The sequence below is a fragment of the Hyla sarda genome, chromosome 3 (assembly GCF_029499605.1).
Source record: "Hyla sarda isolate aHylSar1 chromosome 3, aHylSar1.hap1, whole genome shotgun sequence".
Classification (NCBI taxonomy): Eukaryota; Metazoa; Chordata; class Amphibia; order Anura; family Hylidae; genus Hyla; species Hyla sarda.
In genome coordinates, this window is record NC_079191.1 from 4,848,800 (window position 1) to 4,867,807 (window position 19,008).

Consider the following 19,008-nt stretch of genomic DNA (forward strand, 5'->3'; position numbering starts at 1 on the left):
AGAACCCATGGGCCATGTGGACTAAGTCATTACCAATGAGATCATGGGACCTCATTGTTTCCTTCTGATCCTTCTCAGATTCTCTTCCTTCTTTTTTTAGATAAGAAGAATCCGTGTCCGGTTTTTAACACCACAACCTGCCCCGCGCAGTTCTCAGGGTTATCCGAGTGTCACAGGGATGAGCAGTGTCCGGGAGCGGAGCGATGCTGCTGTGCCGACTGTGTGCGGAAGTGCACCATAACCACCAGGGGTGAGTAAGACAGTAACTGGGTATGAAAGGGGCAATGAGGTCCCAGGACCCTCCCTGAGCTCGGAATAGAGGGAAACACAAACATTTGGGGGCTTATTCACTATTAAACTGGAGATCCTACTACTATGACCAGGGATGTGCACACATTGACAAGAAAGGGGGCTTGAGCCCCTTCCCTTCTGACACTGGGCAGTGGGGCTTCATTATATAAATTATATAAATAAGTGCCCTTTTTCACTTCAGGCCCTGCCCTACAAAATGTCTGTGCACGTCCCTGACTATGACACATCCCATTTTATAAGACCATGTTCCTCATTGACTGTCTCGGAGAGGTCCCCACTGCTGATCACTTCATTGACTGTCTTGGAGAGGTCCCCACTGATGGTCACTTCATTGACTGTCTCGAAGAGGACCCCACTGATGATCACTTCATCAACTGTCTCAGAGAGGTCCCCACTGCTGATCACCTCATTGACTTTCACCAAGAGGTCCCCACTGCTGATCACTTCATAGACTGTCTCGGAGAGGTCCCCACTGATGACCACCTTATTGACTGTCGCAGAGAGGACCCCACTGATGACCACCTCACTGACTGTTGAGAAGAGTTTTCCACTGATGAACACCTCACTGACTGCCGCGGAGAGAGGTCCCCACTGATGACCACCTCACTGACCATCACGGAGAGAGGTCCCCACTGATGACCACCTCACTGACTGTGGAGAAGAGGTCCCCAATGATGACCACCTCATTGACTGTGAAGAAGAGGTCCCCACTGATGACCACCTCACTTACTGTTGTGGAGAGATCCCTACTGATAACCGCTTTATTGACTGTCGAGAAGAGGTCCCCACTGATTACCACCTCACTGACTGTCACGGAGAGAGGTCCCCACTAATGACCACCTCACTGACTGTCACGGATAGAGGTCCCCACTGATGACCACCTCACTGACTGTCGAGCAGAGGTCCCCACTGATGACCACCTCACTGACTATAGCGGAGAGGTCCCCACGGATGACCACCTCATTGACTGTCACAGAGAGAGGTCCCCACTGATGACCACCTCACTGACTATAGCGGAGAGGTCCCCACTCATGACCACCTCACTGACTGTTGTGGAAAGGTCCCCACTCATGACCACCTCACTGACTTTCGTGGAGAGGTCCCCACTCATGACCACCTCACTGACCGTCGTGGAAGTGTTTTGGATAGGGGAGGTGAACTCCTGACAGACAGATGGTATTCAAAATCCAAGATGGCGGACCTTCTCACCCCAGCTATGCTACAATCCTATGGTAGAAGGTCACTGCTTATAGCCAACAGCTCTGTATAATAGTATATAATGCAGAGCTGTAGTCAGTAACCCTGTTGACCATGGCCATGTATCTAAATACCCTAGTAGCACCCCACGACCATCCTGGGAGACCCCCCTGTATTATGGTACTTTGTGCATATCAACAATATTGGTTTCCTCCTACTGAGATCATCCCAGGGTGGAGACACAGTGTTGACCTTCTACCATGCAGTAGTTTCATCTTCTTGCATCTTATTTAGCAGTATACAGATGTCCATTACACTTCGTGTCCTCTGGAAGGTGATCTGCACTTTCACCATATTTTTTTGCAGCCAAGCCAGGACAATGTCCAGTACCAAAACAAAGATGTCCAGCACGTATCCAGAGGGCCCAGTGTGAGAAGGACGGAAACTGTCGTGGAATTAAAAAGTGCTGTGATGTATGTGGGAAGAAATGTGTGGACCCAAGAAGAGGTAAGTGTATTCCGTTGTGCGTATGGGACCAATCTGGTGTATGGGGTCAATCTGGCCTATGAGGCCAATCTGGTGTATGGGGCCAATCTGGTGTATGGGGCCAATCTGGTGTATTGGGCCAATATGGTGTATGGGGCCAATATGGTGTATGGAGCCAACGTGGTGTATGGGGCCAATGTGGTGTATGGGGCCATTTGGGTGTATGGGGCCAATCTGGTGTATGAGGCCAATTTGATGTATGGGGCCAATGTGGTGTATGGAGCCAATGTGGTGTATTGGGCCAAAGAGGTGTATGGGGCCAAAGAGGTGTATGGGGCCAATGTGGTGTTTGGGGCCAATGTGGTGTTTGGGGCCAATGTGGTGTATGGGGCAAATCTGGTGTATGGGGCCACTCTGGTAGATGGCGCCAATATGGTGTATAAGGCCAATGTGGTGTATGGGGCCAAAGAGGTGTATGGGGCCAAAGAGGTGTATGGGGCCAATGTGGTGTTTGGGGCCAATGTGGTAGATGGCACCAATATGGTGTATAAGGCCAATGTGGTGGATGGGGCCAATGTGGTTCACATTAGTATAACGGACAGAAGCACAGGTAACATAGAAAGACATCAATTTGACATAAAATGTAGATAAATTAAACATACATTAAAACATGTTACATTTATTCATAATATATTAAGAAAAAATATTTAAAATTGTATAAACTTAAAACCGTAGGGTCATCCGGTAGGAACCTCTTATTTTTAATTTTTTGTTAAACATTACTGACCTGTAAATATTTGTTCCAGCAGATTATATACAATTAGTAGTGCTGGGGTGTGATGGTCAGGGGAACATTATTCGACTGGTGTTTGGGCTCGAGGTCAGGAGATCAGTCCAGTCCTCTCTCCCTGACCGAGTTATTTGGAAGTAAATCTTTTATTATTTATTTTCTATAGATTAATAAATAAATTGGAAGATTATTATAGATACAAATAAGTGCATTTAAATATTACAAAAGTGTTTTCATGAGCAAACATGAAAGAGGAGAAAGAGTCCTGGTATGTGACCATAAAAGCCACTAGCGGGCGCTCCGGTGCCAGGATTACCTTCTGATTGAAGGAAACGTGATGCTCAGAATTCATTGAGTTGGATAAGGACCTATTTGGTCTGGATAGGTACAAGTTTTTATGTCAATTGTTGCATTGTGACGTTGGGTTGTTTGGAATTGGAGGATGTTGTTATGCATAGGGCTGCCACTTTGCTGCAATGATGCAATGTGACGGGGATCGGTATGTGAGCCCGTCAGGGATGTAAATTTGGACAGCGCATTTCGTAGTTTATCTGACAATCTCCATCATTTCATTAAGGCCCCTCGGCTGTACCGCGCCCAACTTGTATATCCAATACATTTCCTTGCTGTTATGGTCTGTATCTGATTTAAAGGGGTACTCCGCTGCTCTGCGTTTGGAACAAACTGTTCCGAACGCTGGCAGTTCGTGACGACATAGCTCCGCCCCATCATGCCGTAACACCCCGCCCCCTCAATGCAAGTCTATGGGAGGGGGCGTGACAGCTGTCACGCCCCCTCCCATAGACTTGCATTGAGGGGGCGGGGCATGACATCATGAGAGGGCAGGGTTATGACGTCACAAGCTCCCGGCGCCGTCTCCAGCATTTGGAACAGTTTGTTCCAAACGCTGAGCAGTGGAGTACCCCTTTAAGTACTGGCTCTTCTTCCAAAAATATGCCAGTGTTGTTTCAGAACCTGTATTATTTTGGTGTGGGCCGTATTTTAGGTTGTGATGAAGTTGGGGGTCCGTGTATGTTCGGATTTCTCTTCATTATTAATCGGATTGGTACTTGATGTAGATGGAAGACGATCTTCTTGATAAAGATTTGTTGTTTTGTAAGTTTAGGCATCTCTCAGCAGTGCTTCCAGGTACCCTTTATCTATAACCTTTTTTGTACAGTTTTTGCTTGTTCCTTAAAAGTGTGGTCTCGGTTACATTTTTTTTCTAACCCGTTTGTACTGCCCGAATGGCTTATTTGTTCGCCACTTTTTTAGATAGCCGCTGCAGAATGACAAGAAACTGTTAGAGTCCACACTTCAGAAGTAGGGGGACATAATCCTTTCACTATTATCATGCGTGATCTCAAGGTCTAGGAACTCGATGCGATTTTCTGACCATTTGGCTGTAAGGGTTAGACCCCAATTATTGTTGTTAATGTTCTCAACAAATTTATCAATTAATGTTGCTGGTCCATCCCACAAAATAAACAAATCGTCTATGTACCGCTTGTAGATCGTCTGTGTACCGCTTGTAGATTGTCTATGTACCGCTTGTAGATCGTCTGTGTACCACTTGTAGATCGTCTGTGTACCGCTTGTAGATTGTCTGTGTACTGCTTGTAGATTGTGTACGTACTGCTTGTAGATCATCTATGTACCACTAGTAGATCATCTATGTACCGTTTGTAGATCATCTACGTACCGCTTGTAGATCGTATATATACCGCTTGTAGATCGTCTATGTACCACTTGTAGATCATCTACATACTGCTTGTAGATCATCTATGTACCGCTTGTATATCGTCTATGTACCGCTTGTAGATCATCTATGTACTGCTTGTAGATTGTCTATGTACCCCTTGTAGATTTTTATGTGGATAGAAAATAGACTTTGGGACTTGATTAATTTTTCTTCAAACTCGCACATAATGAGGTTCGCATAGGACGGCGCTACCCATGTCCCCGTAGCAGTCCCCCTGTGTTTGATGATAGGTTGGACCGTCATCTTTAAAGAAATTGTTCTCAAAAATAAGTGTTAGGCTGGCCAGCAAAAATGATTTTTGTTCATTGATGATGCTGGGATACTTTTCCAAGGTGTTTTTGATGCACATGTTCCAATCTTATGTTTTATATTAGTGTAGAGAGCAGCAACATCTGTTGTTAAAAAATGTATTTGGGTCTCCATGGGGTCACAGTAGTGTAATCAGTTGAATTTTTAAAAAAATAACTTTCCAGGTTTTGAACAAGTCTAAATACTTTGAGACATTTGATAATAAACGGTTAGTGTTGCAATGATGGGATGGCCAGGGGGTGCAGAGGGATTTTTGTGAAGTTTCGGAAGATGATAATAGTAGAGGATTGATGGATTGGTTACTGTTAAAAATGTCTTTTTTTGTTAGTTTAGTTTTTTTGGATAGCATCTTCCAGCAGGTTCTGTAGTTTCTCTTTCAATGCTGCAAAGGGATCACCTTCAATAGTCTGGTGATAATTTGTGTCACCTAGAATATTGAGAGCTTCGGTGTTGTTGGTGAAAAATTCCAAAATTGGATGAAAAAATTGAAAATGTAGCATTTTTCTAACTTTGAAGCTCTCTGCTTGTAAGGAAAATAGACATACCAAATAAAGTATATATTGATTCACATATACAATATGTCTACTTTATGTTTCCATCATACAGGAAATATCTTTATATTATATTATATACAATATATTATGTTTCCATCATAAAGTTGAGATGTTTTTACTTTTGGAGACATCAGAGGCTTCAAAGTTCAGCAGCAATTTTGCAATTTTTCACAAATGTTTCAAAATCTGAATTTTTCAGGGATCAGTTCAGTTTTGAAGTGGATTTGAAGGGCCTTCATATTAGAAATACCCCACAAATGACCCCATTATAAAAACTGCACCCCTCAAAGTATTCAAAATGACATTCAGTAAGTGTGTTATCCCTTTAGGGGTTTCACAGGAATAGCAGCAAAGTGAAGGAGAAAATTCAAAATCTTCATTTTTTACACTCGCATGTTCTTGTAGACCCAGTTTTTGGATTTTTACAAGGGGCAATAGGAGAAAAAGTCCCTCAAAATTTGTAACCCAATTTCTCTCGAGTAAGCACATACCTCATATGTGGATGTCAAGTGTTCGGTGGGCGCATTAGAGGGCTCAGAAGGGAAGGAGCAACAATGGGATTTTGGAGAGTGAATTTTGCTGAAATGGTTTTTGGGGGGCATGTCGCATTTAGGAAGCCCCTATGGTGCCAGAACAGCAGAAAAAAACCCACATGGCATACCATTTTGGAAACTACACCCCTCAAGGCACGTAACAAGGGGCCCAGTGAGCCTTAACACCTCACAGATGTTTGACGAAGTCGGATGTGTAAATGGAAAAAAAATTTTTTTTTCACTAAAGTGCATTTTTCCCCCCCAAATTTACCATTTTTACAAAAGGTAATTGGAGAAAATGCCCACCAGTATTTGTAACCCCATCTCTTCTGAGCATGGAAATACCCCATGTTAGGACATAAAATGCTCTGCGGGTGAAGTACAATGCTCAGAAGAGAATGAGTCACATTTGGCTTTTGGAAAGCAAATTTTGCTGAAATGGTTTTTGGGGGGCATGTCCCATTTAGGAAGCCCCTATGGGGCCAAAACAGCAAAAAAACTATTTCCAAAATACTATTTTGGAAACTACACCCCTCAAGGAACATAACAAGGTGTACAGTGAGCCTTAATACCTCACAGTAGTTCCACAACTTTTTGTTAAAGTCAGATGTGTAAATGAAAAAAAAAATGAAAAAAAAGGGGTAATAGTAGAAAATGACCCCCAAAATTTTTAACCCCATGTGTGGACATCAAGGTTTCTGCTGGAAATACCCCATGTGTGGATGTCAAGTGTTCTGCTGGCGAACTACAATGCTCAGAAGAGGAGGAGCGCCATTGAGCTTTTGGAGAGTGAATTTGTTTGGAACGGAAGTTGGGGGCCATGTGCGTTTACAAAGCCCCCGTGGTGCCAGAACAGTGGACCCCCCCACATGTGACCCCATTTTGGAAACTACACCCCTCACAGAATTTTATAAGGGGTGCAGTGAGTATTTACACCCACTGGCGTTTGACAGATCTTTGGAACAGTGGGCTGTGCTAATGAAAAATTATATTTGTTAGATTACGTAAGGGGTGTAGTTTCCAAAATGGGGTCACATGTGGGGGGTCCACTGTTCTGGCACTATGGGGGCTTTGTAAACACACGTGGCCTTCAATTCCGTACAAATTTTCTCTTCAAAATCCCAATGGCGCTGCTCTTCTGAGCATTGTAGTATGCCCGCAGAGCACTTTACATGCACATATGGGGTATGTTCTTACTCAGAAGAAATGGGGTTACAAATTATGGGGGGATTTTTCCTATTTTCCCTTGTGAAAATGAAAAATTTAGGGTAACACCAGCATTTTAGTGAAAAAATATTTTTTTTTCATTTTCCCTTCCAACTTTAACGAAAATTCGTCAAACACCTGTGGGGTGTTAAGGCTCACTATACCCCTTGTTACATTCTGTGAGGGGTGTAGTTTCCAAAATGGGGTCACATGTCGGTATTTATCTTTTTGCGTTTATGTCAGAACCGCTGTAAAATCAGCCACCACTGTGCAAATCCCCAATTAAGGCTTCAAATGTACATAGTGCAGAGCTCCTGAGCCTTGTAATGCGCCCGCAGAGCATTTTACGTCCACATATGGGAAATTTACATACTCAGGAGAAAATGCGTTCCAAATTTTGGTGGTCTTTTTTTCCTTTTACCTCTTGTGAAAATTAAAAGTATGGGGCAACACCAGCATGTTAGTGTAACATTTTTTTTATTTTTTTACACTAACATGCTGGTGTAGCCCCCAACTTTTCCTTTTCATAAGGCGTAAAAGGAGAAAACGCCCCCAAAATTTGTAGTGCAATTTCTCCCGAGTACGGAAATACCCCATATGTGGCCCTAAACTGTTCGTCCTCAAATGCGCCATGCACCTTTGAGGACTAAATTAGGGATTGCTCAGGGGTGGACATAGAGGTATTCTATGCCAGTGATTCCCCAACAGAGTGCCTCCAGCTGTTGCTAAACTCCCAGCATGTCTTCACAGTCGGTGGCTGTCCAGAAATGCTGGGAGTTGTTATTTTGCAACAGCTGGAGGCTCTGTTTTGGAAACACTGCCGTACAATATGTTTTTCATTTTTATTGGGGGGGGGACAGTGTAAGGGGGTGTATATGTAAGGTTTTACCCTTTATTATGTGTTAGTGTAGTGTTTTTTGGGTACATTCGCACTGGCGGTGGTTTACGGTGAGCTTCCCGCTAGGAGTTTGCTCTGGGGCGAAAAAATTGCCGCAGCCCAAACTTGAAGCAGGAAACTCACTGTAAACTCGGCTGGGTGAATGTACCCTGTATCCTGTACATTCACATGGGGGGCAAACCTCCAGCTGTTTCAGAACTACAACTCTCGGCATGTACTGACAGACCATGCATGCTGGGAGTCGTACTTTTGCAACAGCTGGAGGCACACTGGTTGGAAAACCTTCAGTTAGGTTCTGTTACCTAACTCAGTATTTTCCAACCAGTGTGCCTCCAGCTGTTGCAAAACTACAATTCCCAGTATGTACTGATCGCCGAAGGACAAGCAGTTATGCAACAGCTGGAGGTACGCAACTACAACTCGCTGCATGCCAAGGTGTATATATATATATATACCTCAGCATGCCGAGGTATAAATAAGGGCTATAAATATGTATATAAGGTCTGTATAGGTATGTATATAAGGTGTTTGTGTATATATATATATATATATATGTATATATGGTGTGTGTGTGTATATATATATATATATATATATATATATATATATATATATATATCGTGACAGTGTGGCAAGGAAAGGGTGTATTTCCCTAGCTGATCATGGAGGAACCTTCTCCTGGGGCCTAATCAATGACGCAGCGGAAAAGGGAAGTGTGTTTAAAAGGAAGTCAGACAATGTAGTCTGGGCTCTCCCCAGAAGACAGCAATGTGGTGGCTGTAAAGGGGGGAGATAGGGTCCTGGTGAGGAGCACACAGCCGAGCGCTGTGAGTGACCAGACAAGGAGTCTTAGCGCACACAGCAAGAGGCTGCAAATGCTGTGTGTGAACTGTGAGTAAAAGGTTGCAGGAAACTTGTGTTTTAATTGGCTGGGAAAAGCCCTCCAGTTGATAGTCAGGGCATGCTGGGTTGTATAGTTACTGACTGGACGGTCTAGGATTTTGTTTGTTCCTGTGTTATATTTTTAGTTATCCTTTTATGAAGAACTGTTGTTTGCTGCTGAATGAAGTAGAAACGTGTCCTGTGGGTGTGTCAAGGACGATCATCCCCAGGGTGAAATCCTTACAATGTATATAAGGTGTGTGTGTATGTATATATATATATATATAAATGGAGATTTATCATAGTTTACCCCTTTTTCTTGTTTATTTTTTTGCCAAAAATTTGCGCAGTGACTTTCATTGCGTCTTTTTTGATAAAGCAAAAAGCAAGTACTGAATTTTTTTGTGTATTGTGAAATTCATTCTAAAGTGGATACTAATTCATCATGTGCATATTTTTTTTGTTTAGACACTTTTTTTTTGCGCAAATTAGCGCAAAAATACACCATCAAAAGGGACACATAGGAAAGTGTTCTACTGAGATAGCCGGGGGATGCAGGAGCCGTCCTTCAACACTGCATAATTACAACTACTCCCATCATGGGACAGTCTGTCCCATGATGGGAGTAGTTGTAGTGCCGCAGCACTGAGGGATGGCACTTGCACATCCCTCGGCTGTGGGACAGTTAGGACTACTACTCCCATCATGGACAGACTCTGCCCATGATGGAAGTTATAGTCCATCGAAAATATCATGGAAAGCAGACAATATATGTGGACACGCCCACTTCTACAAAACTGACGTGAGCAGTGTAAACCGCGGCCATTACTTTTTGCACCAAATTTTATTTCTTTTTTTGGGCACAGATTTTTGTATATATATGCATGTATATAAGGTGTGTGCATGTGTATGTGTGTATATGTATGTGGTTGTGTATATGTGTATATATATATATATATATATATATATATATATATGGCTCTCGAAACGAGTCGTCTATGTAACAATAAACAATCCTACGATTGTAACATATACCGTAGCGATGTGCGCCTCAACAAACCCGTTTTTTTCTCCTACTTGGTTGATCCATTCAACTGTATGAAGCTCTTCTATAGGATTAATCTGGGGCATGAGGTCAGACTGGGTAACGGGGCAGGTCATCACAGGGGGCTGGGCTCGTGTCTGAGGTCCGGTTGGGTTATGGGGCCGGGCTCGTGTCTGAGGTCCGGTTGGGTTATGGGGCCGGGCTCGTGTCTGAGGTCCGGTTGGGTTATGGGGCCGGGCTCGTGTCTGAGGTCCGGTTGGGTTATGGGGCCGGGCTCGTGTCTGAGGTCTGGTTGGGTTATGGGGCTGGGCTCGTGTCTGAGGTCCGGTTGGGTTATGGGGCTGGGCTCGTGTCTGAGGTCCGGTTGGGTTATGGGGCTGGGCTCGTGTCTGAGGTCCGGTTGGGTTATGGGGCCAGGCTCGTGTCTGAGGTCTGGTTGGGTTATGGGGCTGGGCTCGTGTCTGAGGTCCGGTTGGGTAATGGGGCTAGGCTGAGGCCAGAATAATATTTCGGGTCAGGTCAGTATATAGGACCAGACTGGGACTGGGGACTCACACATGTGATGTTCTCTTCACACAATCTTATTCTTGCCCTTCATATACCTTGTATATCAGTCACGACTACCAAGAGATTCACCGGCATAATAGTGACCAATCCCAGGATTGTTTGCTGTAGGAACAGTCCATTTATATGGGTGCACACGGGGGTCTTCTATGTGTTACAAAGACAAGAGCCACAGAACAATGTAGAAGCCGGACTGTGATTCCAGAGATCGTGTGTGTAGGAGGAGCTAGCGAATCCACCATGGTGGAGGGGAGGAGCCAGTGAAACCACCATGGTGGAGGGGAGGAGCCAGTGAAACCACCATGGTGGAGGGGAGGAGCCAGTGAAACCACCATGGTGGAGGGGAGGAGCCAGTGAGCATACCATGGTGGAGGGGAGGAGCCAGTGAGCCCACCATGGTGGGGGAGGAGCCATAGATGACTTGAATTCATATCCGTTACTGTTTCCCAGATTCCATACACACAAGAGTGGCCCCATTGTTTACCAGTCCCCGTGGGCCCCTCATGATGCAGATTTTATTGTGATTTATTGCAGAGCACTCCGGCTTCTGTCCTGTCAGTGCGGAGCAGGCCTCGTGTTCTGCTCCTCTAGACCAAGTGCTCTGCGGCCTGGACGCCGACTGCGGCCAAAAACAGAAGTGTTGCCCATCCAACAACAGGATGGATTGTGTGGACGCCGTGCAAGGTAACAAAACGTCACCAGGGAAAGGAAAAATGAGGATCTCCATAGAGTCGGCACATTGTATGATGTATACACTATATCTATTCTATACCATGTATACACTGACTATATCCATTCTATACCATGTATACACTGACTATATCCATTCTATCCCATGTATACACTGACTGTATCCATTCTATACCATGTATACACTGACTACATCCATTCTATACCATGTATACACTGACTATATCCATTCTATACCATGTATACACTGACTATATCCATTCTATCCCATGTATACACTGACTGTATCCATTCTATACCATGTATACACTGACTACATCCATTCTATACCATGTATACACTGACTATATCCATTCTATACCATGTATACACTGACTATATATATTCTATACCATGTATACACTGACTATATCCATTCTATACCATGTATACACTGACTATATCCATTCTATACCATGTATACACTGACTATATCCATTCTATACCATGTATACACTGACTATATCCATTCTATACACTGTATACACTGACTATATCCATTCTATACACTGTATACAATGACTATATCCATTCTATACACTGTATACACTGACTGTATTCATTCTATACGCTGTATACACTGACTGTATCCATTCTATATGCTGTATACACTGACTATATATATTCTATACCATGTATACACTGACTATATCCATTCTATACACTGTATACACTGACTATATCCATTCTATACACTGTATACACTGACTATATCCATTCTATACACTGTATACACTGACTATATCCATTCTATACACTGTATACACTGACTGTATTCATTCTATACGCTGTATAGACTGACTGTATCCATTCTATATGCTGTATACACTGACTGTATCCATTCTATACACTGTATACACTGACTGTATCCATTCTATACCATGTATACACTGACTGTATCCATTCTATACACTGTATACACTGACTGTATCCATTCTATACCATGTATACACTGACTATATCCATTCTATATGCTGTATACACTGACTGTATCCATTCTATACGCTGTATACACTGACTGTATCCATTCTATACCATGTATACACTGACTATATCCATTCTATACGCTGTATACACTGACTGTATCCATTCTATACGCTGTGTACTCTGACTGTATCCATTCTATACCATGTATACACTGACTGTATCCATTCTATATGCTGTATACACTGACTGTATCCATTCTATTTGCTGTATACACTGACTGTATCCATTCTATACGCTGTGTACTCTGACTGTATCCATTCTATACCATGTATACACTGACTGTATCCATTCTATACGCTGTATACACTGACTGTATCCATTCTATACGCTGTATACACTGACTGTATCCATTCTATACGCTGTGTACTCTGACTGTATCCATTCTATACCATGTATACACTGACTGTATCCATTCTATACGCTGTATACACTGACTGTATCCATTCTATACGCTGTATACACTGACTGTATCCATTCTATACGCTGTATACACTGACTGTATCCATTCTATACCATGTATACACTGACTGTATCCATTCTATACCATGTATACACTGACTATATATATTCTATACCATGTATACACTGACTATATATATTCTATACCATGTATACACTGACTATATCCATTCTATACCATGTATACTCTGACTGTATCCATTCTATACACTGTATACTCTGACTGTATATTCTGACTGTATCCATTCTATACGCTGTATACTCTGACTATATTCATTCTATACCATGTATACACTGACTATATATATTCTATACCATGTATACACTGACTATATCCATTCTATACGCTATATACACTGACTGTATCCATTCTATACGCTGTATACACTGACTGTATCCATTCTATACGCTGTATACACTGACTGTATCCATTCTATACGCTGTATACACTGACTGTATCCATTCTATACCATGTATACACTGACTGTATCCATTCTATACCATGTATACACTGACTATATATATTCTATACCATGTATACACTGACTATATCCATTCTATACCATGTATACTCTGACTGTATCCATTCTATACGCTGTATACTCTGACTGTATCCATTCTATACGCTGTATACTCTGACTGTATCCATTCTATACGCTGTATACTCTGACTGTATCCATTCTATACGCTGTATACTCTGACTGTATCCATTCTATACGCTGTATACTCTGACTGTATCCATTCTATACGCTGTATACTCTGTATCCATTCTATATGCTGTATACTCTGACTGTATCCATTCTATACGCTGTATACTCTGACTGTATCCATTCTATACGCTGTATACTCTGACTGTATCCATTCTATACGCTGTATACTCTGACTGTTTCCATTCTATACGCTGTATCCATTCTATACGCTGTATACTCTGACTGTATCCATTCTATACGCTGTATCCATTCTATACGCTGTGTACTCTGACTGTATCCATTCTATACGCTGTGTACTCTGACTGTATCCATTCTATACGCTGTGTACTCTGACTGTATCCATTCTATACGCTGTGTACTCTGACTGTATCCATTCTATACGCTGTGTACTCTGACTGTATCCATTCTATACGCTGTATACTCTGACTGTCTCATCTTCTGTTGTTATTGGTTTTCCAGTGAAGTCTGGGGAGTGTCCGGCGTCTTTAGCCAAGTGCGTCTCTCCGTCCCCTCCCCCGCTGTGTAGGGATGATAGAGAATGTCCGGGACACAAGAAGTGCTGCACCCCCCTGTGTCGTAAGGAGTGTACAGACCCCATTATAGGTGAGATGGTGCAGCCTGCAGAATATAAAGCGTGTCTCCTACTGGAGGGAAAGAGCGAGGTCTCCACCAACTCCTTGTAGAGGAGAACCCGAGACTACAGAGGACTCCACCTTGTGAAGAAGATTCCTGTTCGGTGGCAGATACCAGTTTCCTCCAGTAGGTGGCCCCGGAGAGTGGGCTCTTTGGAAAACTACTTTGCATACTTATTACCCAGGATGCATTGCTTGGTCTGTATGATAACCCGATGATCTCCTCAAGGAGTAATATTATTCTCTCAGACCCAGGGTGCTTAAAGGGGTTAGAAAACCAGAGCTAATCTCTTCCAAAAACAGCCCCACCGTGTACTCAGGGGGGAGGGGAGATTTATCATTATTTGTCTATGGGGGAGGGGAGATTTATCATTATTTGTCTATTGTAGACACAGTTCTCCCCCTTTACACTCTTGCTCAGAATTTACTAAGGCTGTACACGTCCTTTGATACATTTTGTGCAAATATAGAAACGCCCCCCCTCGCTCTACCGCGCACTCCTTCTCTACCGCGCACTCCTTCTCTACCGCACACTCCTTCTCTACCTCACAGGAAAAGTGGACGTAGGGATTTTGTTCTATTGCTTTGAGGTCGGATCCCATTGAGGTTTTTTTGTCCATCGTAAAAAACACCAGAAAAAATTTACTAAACTTTTTGTTGTTTTTTTTCTTCAAAATTTAGATACGTGAATGTGGAGGACTGTCAGATTTGGTGGATTGTGATGATGAACAGCGTTTTTTTTTAAATGTCAATAAAAGGGTTAACGAGGGCTGTGGGGGAGTGTTTTTTTTAAAATAACATGTCCTGTAGACAGAATCTATTACTAGGCCGAGGCTTAGCGTTGGCCCCCAAATCAGCTAACCTCCAATTATTACCCTGTTACCCACCTCCCCAGGGGTGCCGGGAAGAGCCGGTACCAACCAACCAATCAAAAATGGTGATCCTTGGCCTAAGCTGTAACAGGCTGGCGTTATTTAGGCTGGGCAGGGCCAGAAACAATGGTCCTCGCCCACCCCGGTAACATCAGGCTGTTGCTGCTTGGTTGGTATCTGGCTGATACTGAAAAAATTAGGGAACCACACACTTTTTTTTTTATAAAAAAAATGAAACACATAGGGTTCCCCCTATTTTCAATATCAGCCGGATACTAACCAAGGAGCAACAGCCTGACGTTACCATGGTGGGCGAGGACCATTGTTTCTGGCCACTCCCCAGCCTAAATAACACCAGCCTGTTACTGCCTAGGCCCAGGAGCGCCATTTTGATGCTTTGGGCCTGTTGGTATCGGCCCTCCCCGTCACCCCTGTGGCGGTGGGTACCGGGGTAATAATTGGGGGTTAGCGCTAGCTGATTTTGGGGCTAACGCTAATCTCCAACTTAGTAATGGATTCCGTCTATAAGACAGCTTCCACTACTAACCCTGAAAATTCAATTATAAAAAAAAACACACAACAAATTGAAAACATTTTTTGATTTAAAAAAACACTCATCCACAGCCTTCGTTAACCATTTTATAGAAATTAAAAAAACTGCTGGTCATCGTCGCAATCCACCGAATCTGACGTAGTCCTCCGCATTCACGTATCTGAAATGAGAATAAAAGAAAAACAAGAAATATTGGTTATTATTTTTTTTGCGCTCTCCCCTGGGAAGAGCGCACATAATGCAGCGTGTTCCTAAACAGGGAGCCTCTGATTGTTGCTAAACTACAACTCCCATCATGTAGTTGAGCAACAGCTGGAGTCTCCCTGTTTGGGAACACACTGCCAGAAAGGCTCTGTTCCCATTCTGCAAAATGCATAATGTGAACAGAGATCTGTCCCTCTGCCCTTGGATTACTACTCCTGTCATGGGACAGAGTCTGTCCCATGATGGGAGTGGTTGTAGTACCGCAGCGCTGCTGAGGGATGGCACTTGCACATCCCCCGGCTTCGGGACTTTTAGGACTACTACTCCCATCATGGACAGAATCTGCCCATGATGGGAGTTGTAGTCCAGGGGCTGAGGTGCAGATCGCACCGGGTCATTCTGCAGAGACCCGCTGCGATCCGCATTTATTAACTGTAAAAGTTGTCGGTACATGCGTCTACACTGCTCACCCCGCTGGCTTCTATATACAGCTGTAATAATTCATAATCCCTGCCGGAACACAGGAGCTCTGATTGGTGGATAGCTATTGACCAATCAGAGCTCCCCTCTCCCGGCAGCGGGGATTATGAATTATGACAGTGTATATAGAAGCCAGCGGGGTGAGCAGTTTAGTCGCATGTACCGCCGACTTTTACAGTTAATAAATGCAGATCGCAGCGGGTCTCTGCAGAATGACCCGCTGCGATCTGCACCTCAGCCCCTGGACTACAACTCCCATCATGGGCAGAGTCTGTCCCATGATGGGTGCCAAAATAGGGTGTATATTTTCGCAAGAAAATGCTGTTTGCACATTTTTTTTGCGGAAAAAATAAAAAACACAGTTAGTAAATTCGATTCTACAGTAGAAAACCCTCTATGGTTTTTGCGCAAAAAAATAGACACAGAACAGCTCTATATCCAATGATAAATTCCCCCCAGGTTGCGTGCGGTATTGTAGCTCAGTTCCATTGAAGTGAATGGAGACAGGTTATAATACCACACACAACCTGGAGACGGGGTGGGGCTGTTTTTGGAAGAAATTCTCTGGTTTTCTATTCTTGACCAACCCCTTTATTCATTACCAAAAGGCCAAGAAACCATTCATAGTTACCTCCTCAAACCTCTCAGTAAATCTGTAGTCAAAACCATTGAAGGGGTTGTCCAAGAATAGAAAACCAGAGCAAATTTCTTCCCAAAAAAAAAAAACGCCACCCCTGTCTTCAGGTTGTGCGGTATTTCAACTTGTCTCCATTCAATTCAACAGAACTGAGGTGCAATACCGCACACAACCTGAGGACAGAAGTGGGGCTATTTTTGGAGGAGATTAGCTCTGGTTTTCTATTCCTGAACCGACCTTTTAAGTAAAGTACTTGTTCGTTTCAATGGGTCGGACCAGAGTCACCAAGACAGAACGGTCCAAAAAGAGGAGGGAAAGCTTCAGATGTACCCACCGGCCTGGTCATTGGGTAGCTAGGCATTAACCTCTCGTTTCCTGGCCTTCTGGTCACTATGGGTCTATGGTTCAGGTTTGTTTGTCACAAGGGTGTGGTGCCCCTTTTAGAAGGTCCCTCTTGAAGTTGTGTTTTGGCATCCAGTACCCCCCCTCCCTGCTGCCCCCTGATGCCAACCAGTTGTGCTCCTTGGTTGATACTTGGGTGGCTGCCCAGGTGGTGGCCTAGAGCAATCTTGGTTCCCCCTAAACTTTGACCCTGATCATTTCTGGACCTCCGCAGAAGCCTTTTGGCCCAGTGTGATAGGGAAGGTTTGTTGGGGCCCCTCTCCTTCAGAAGGGCTCGTGATAGGCCGCATCCTATGAATGCAGAACCCCCAGAAGTAACGGAGTTGGTGGACAAGCTTCCTCCTTAAAGCTATATACACAAGGATATGTACTGTAGACTCTACATTGTACCACGTGTGGTTTGGGAGCGTATACTGGAATATGTGGTCATCAGGGTCATGTGAAGTCCATGCAGAACAATAGTATAGATACATCCATAAGCAAGACGCGTTTCAGTTGTATAATCACTCAGTATACCCCCATCTTGGTGACCCCCATTAACCATGTGTGTCCTTCACTTGTTCTCCTCCATGCAGATAAACCCGGAAAATGTCCGGCGGTGAGTGCCCTGGTGACCTGTCCTACTCCATCCCCTTCTCCCTTGTGTGAGATGGACTCGCAATGTCTCGGGATTCAGAAGTGCTGTGATTATGGCTGCCGGCAGCAGTGCACCGATCCCGTAAGTATTTCTATCACCTACACAGACACATAAAGAGCAATGATCTAAAAAGATGGCGAGATCACATGGAGAACCGATCAGGACCGATCAAGACACCTATTGGAGCTCCTGCCGGGACAGGTCAGCTCCAAGACAATGGAATTTCTCCGGTGTTTAATACTGTTCTCTATCATTTTATAACCTTCAGGTGTTTGTGTGACGTCTCGGTGAAATCTTGAGGAGGGTCGGCCAACAATGGAGATGAGGACCTGGTGATGGAGATGAGGACCTGGTGATGGAGAGCGGCCTCGGTGCACTCTGGGAGGGGGGATGGTGGTGACCAGTATGGGGTTTTTTAAGTAATAAAATAGTGGAAACTTCTCCCTGAGACTCTATGAATTTTTAAGTTTTATGGACATTTTCAATGGTTTATTGTATCTGAGCTTAATTGACCTTATTCTAGATAAGTCACCTCTATAGAGGATCTATTGGATTACACAGCCCCATAGATTCAGGTCCATCATCTACATCCAGAATATGATCTATTGGATCACACAGCCCCATAGATTCAGGTCCATAATCTACATCTAGAATATGATCTATTGGATCACACAGCCCCATAGATTCGGGTGCATGATCTACATCTAGAATATGATCTATTGGATCACAAAGCCCCATAGATTCAGGTCCATGATCTACATCTAGAATATGATCTATTGGATCCCACAGCCCCATAGATTCAGGTCCATGATCTACATCTAAAATAGGATCTATTGGATCACACAGCCCCATAGATTCAGGTCCATGATGTACATCTAGAATATGATCTATTGGATCACACAGCCCCATAGATTCAGGTCCATGATCTACATCTAGAATATGATCTATTGGATCACACAGCCCCATAGATTCAGGTCCATGATCTACATCTAGAATATGATCTATTAATTCCCACAGCCCCATAGATTCAGGTCCATGATCTACATCTAAAATATGATCTATTGGATCACACAGCCCCATAGATTCAGGTTCATGATCTACATCTAGAATATGATCTATTGGATCACACAGCCCCATAAATTCGGGTCCAGGCTCTCTATCCAGGTTG

The 19,008-nt window shown here is 43.7% G+C and overlaps 1 protein-coding gene across 9 annotated transcripts in view; it reads left to right on the top strand.

Moving 5' to 3' along the window:
* The window catches only part of LOC130361114 (whey acidic protein-like), a 296,171-nt gene extending 277,903 nt beyond the window's left edge, over positions 1-18,268 (top strand). For all 9 annotated transcript variants that reach the window (XM_056563690.1, XM_056563691.1, XM_056563689.1 and 6 more), the window contains 6 exons: positions 101-250; positions 1,876-2,016; positions 11,073-11,222; positions 13,883-14,026; positions 17,779-17,921; positions 18,109-18,268. In XM_056563690.1, the coding sequence (XP_056419665.1) occupies positions 101-250; positions 1,876-2,016; positions 11,073-11,222; positions 13,883-14,026; positions 17,779-17,921; positions 18,109-18,120 (740 nt within the window). In that variant the 3' untranslated portion in view covers positions 18,121-18,268. The remainder of the gene's footprint in view (positions 1-100; positions 251-1,875; positions 2,017-11,072; positions 11,223-13,882; positions 14,027-17,778; positions 17,922-18,108) is intronic.
* The last annotated feature ends 740 nt before the right edge of the window (positions 18,269-19,008 follow it).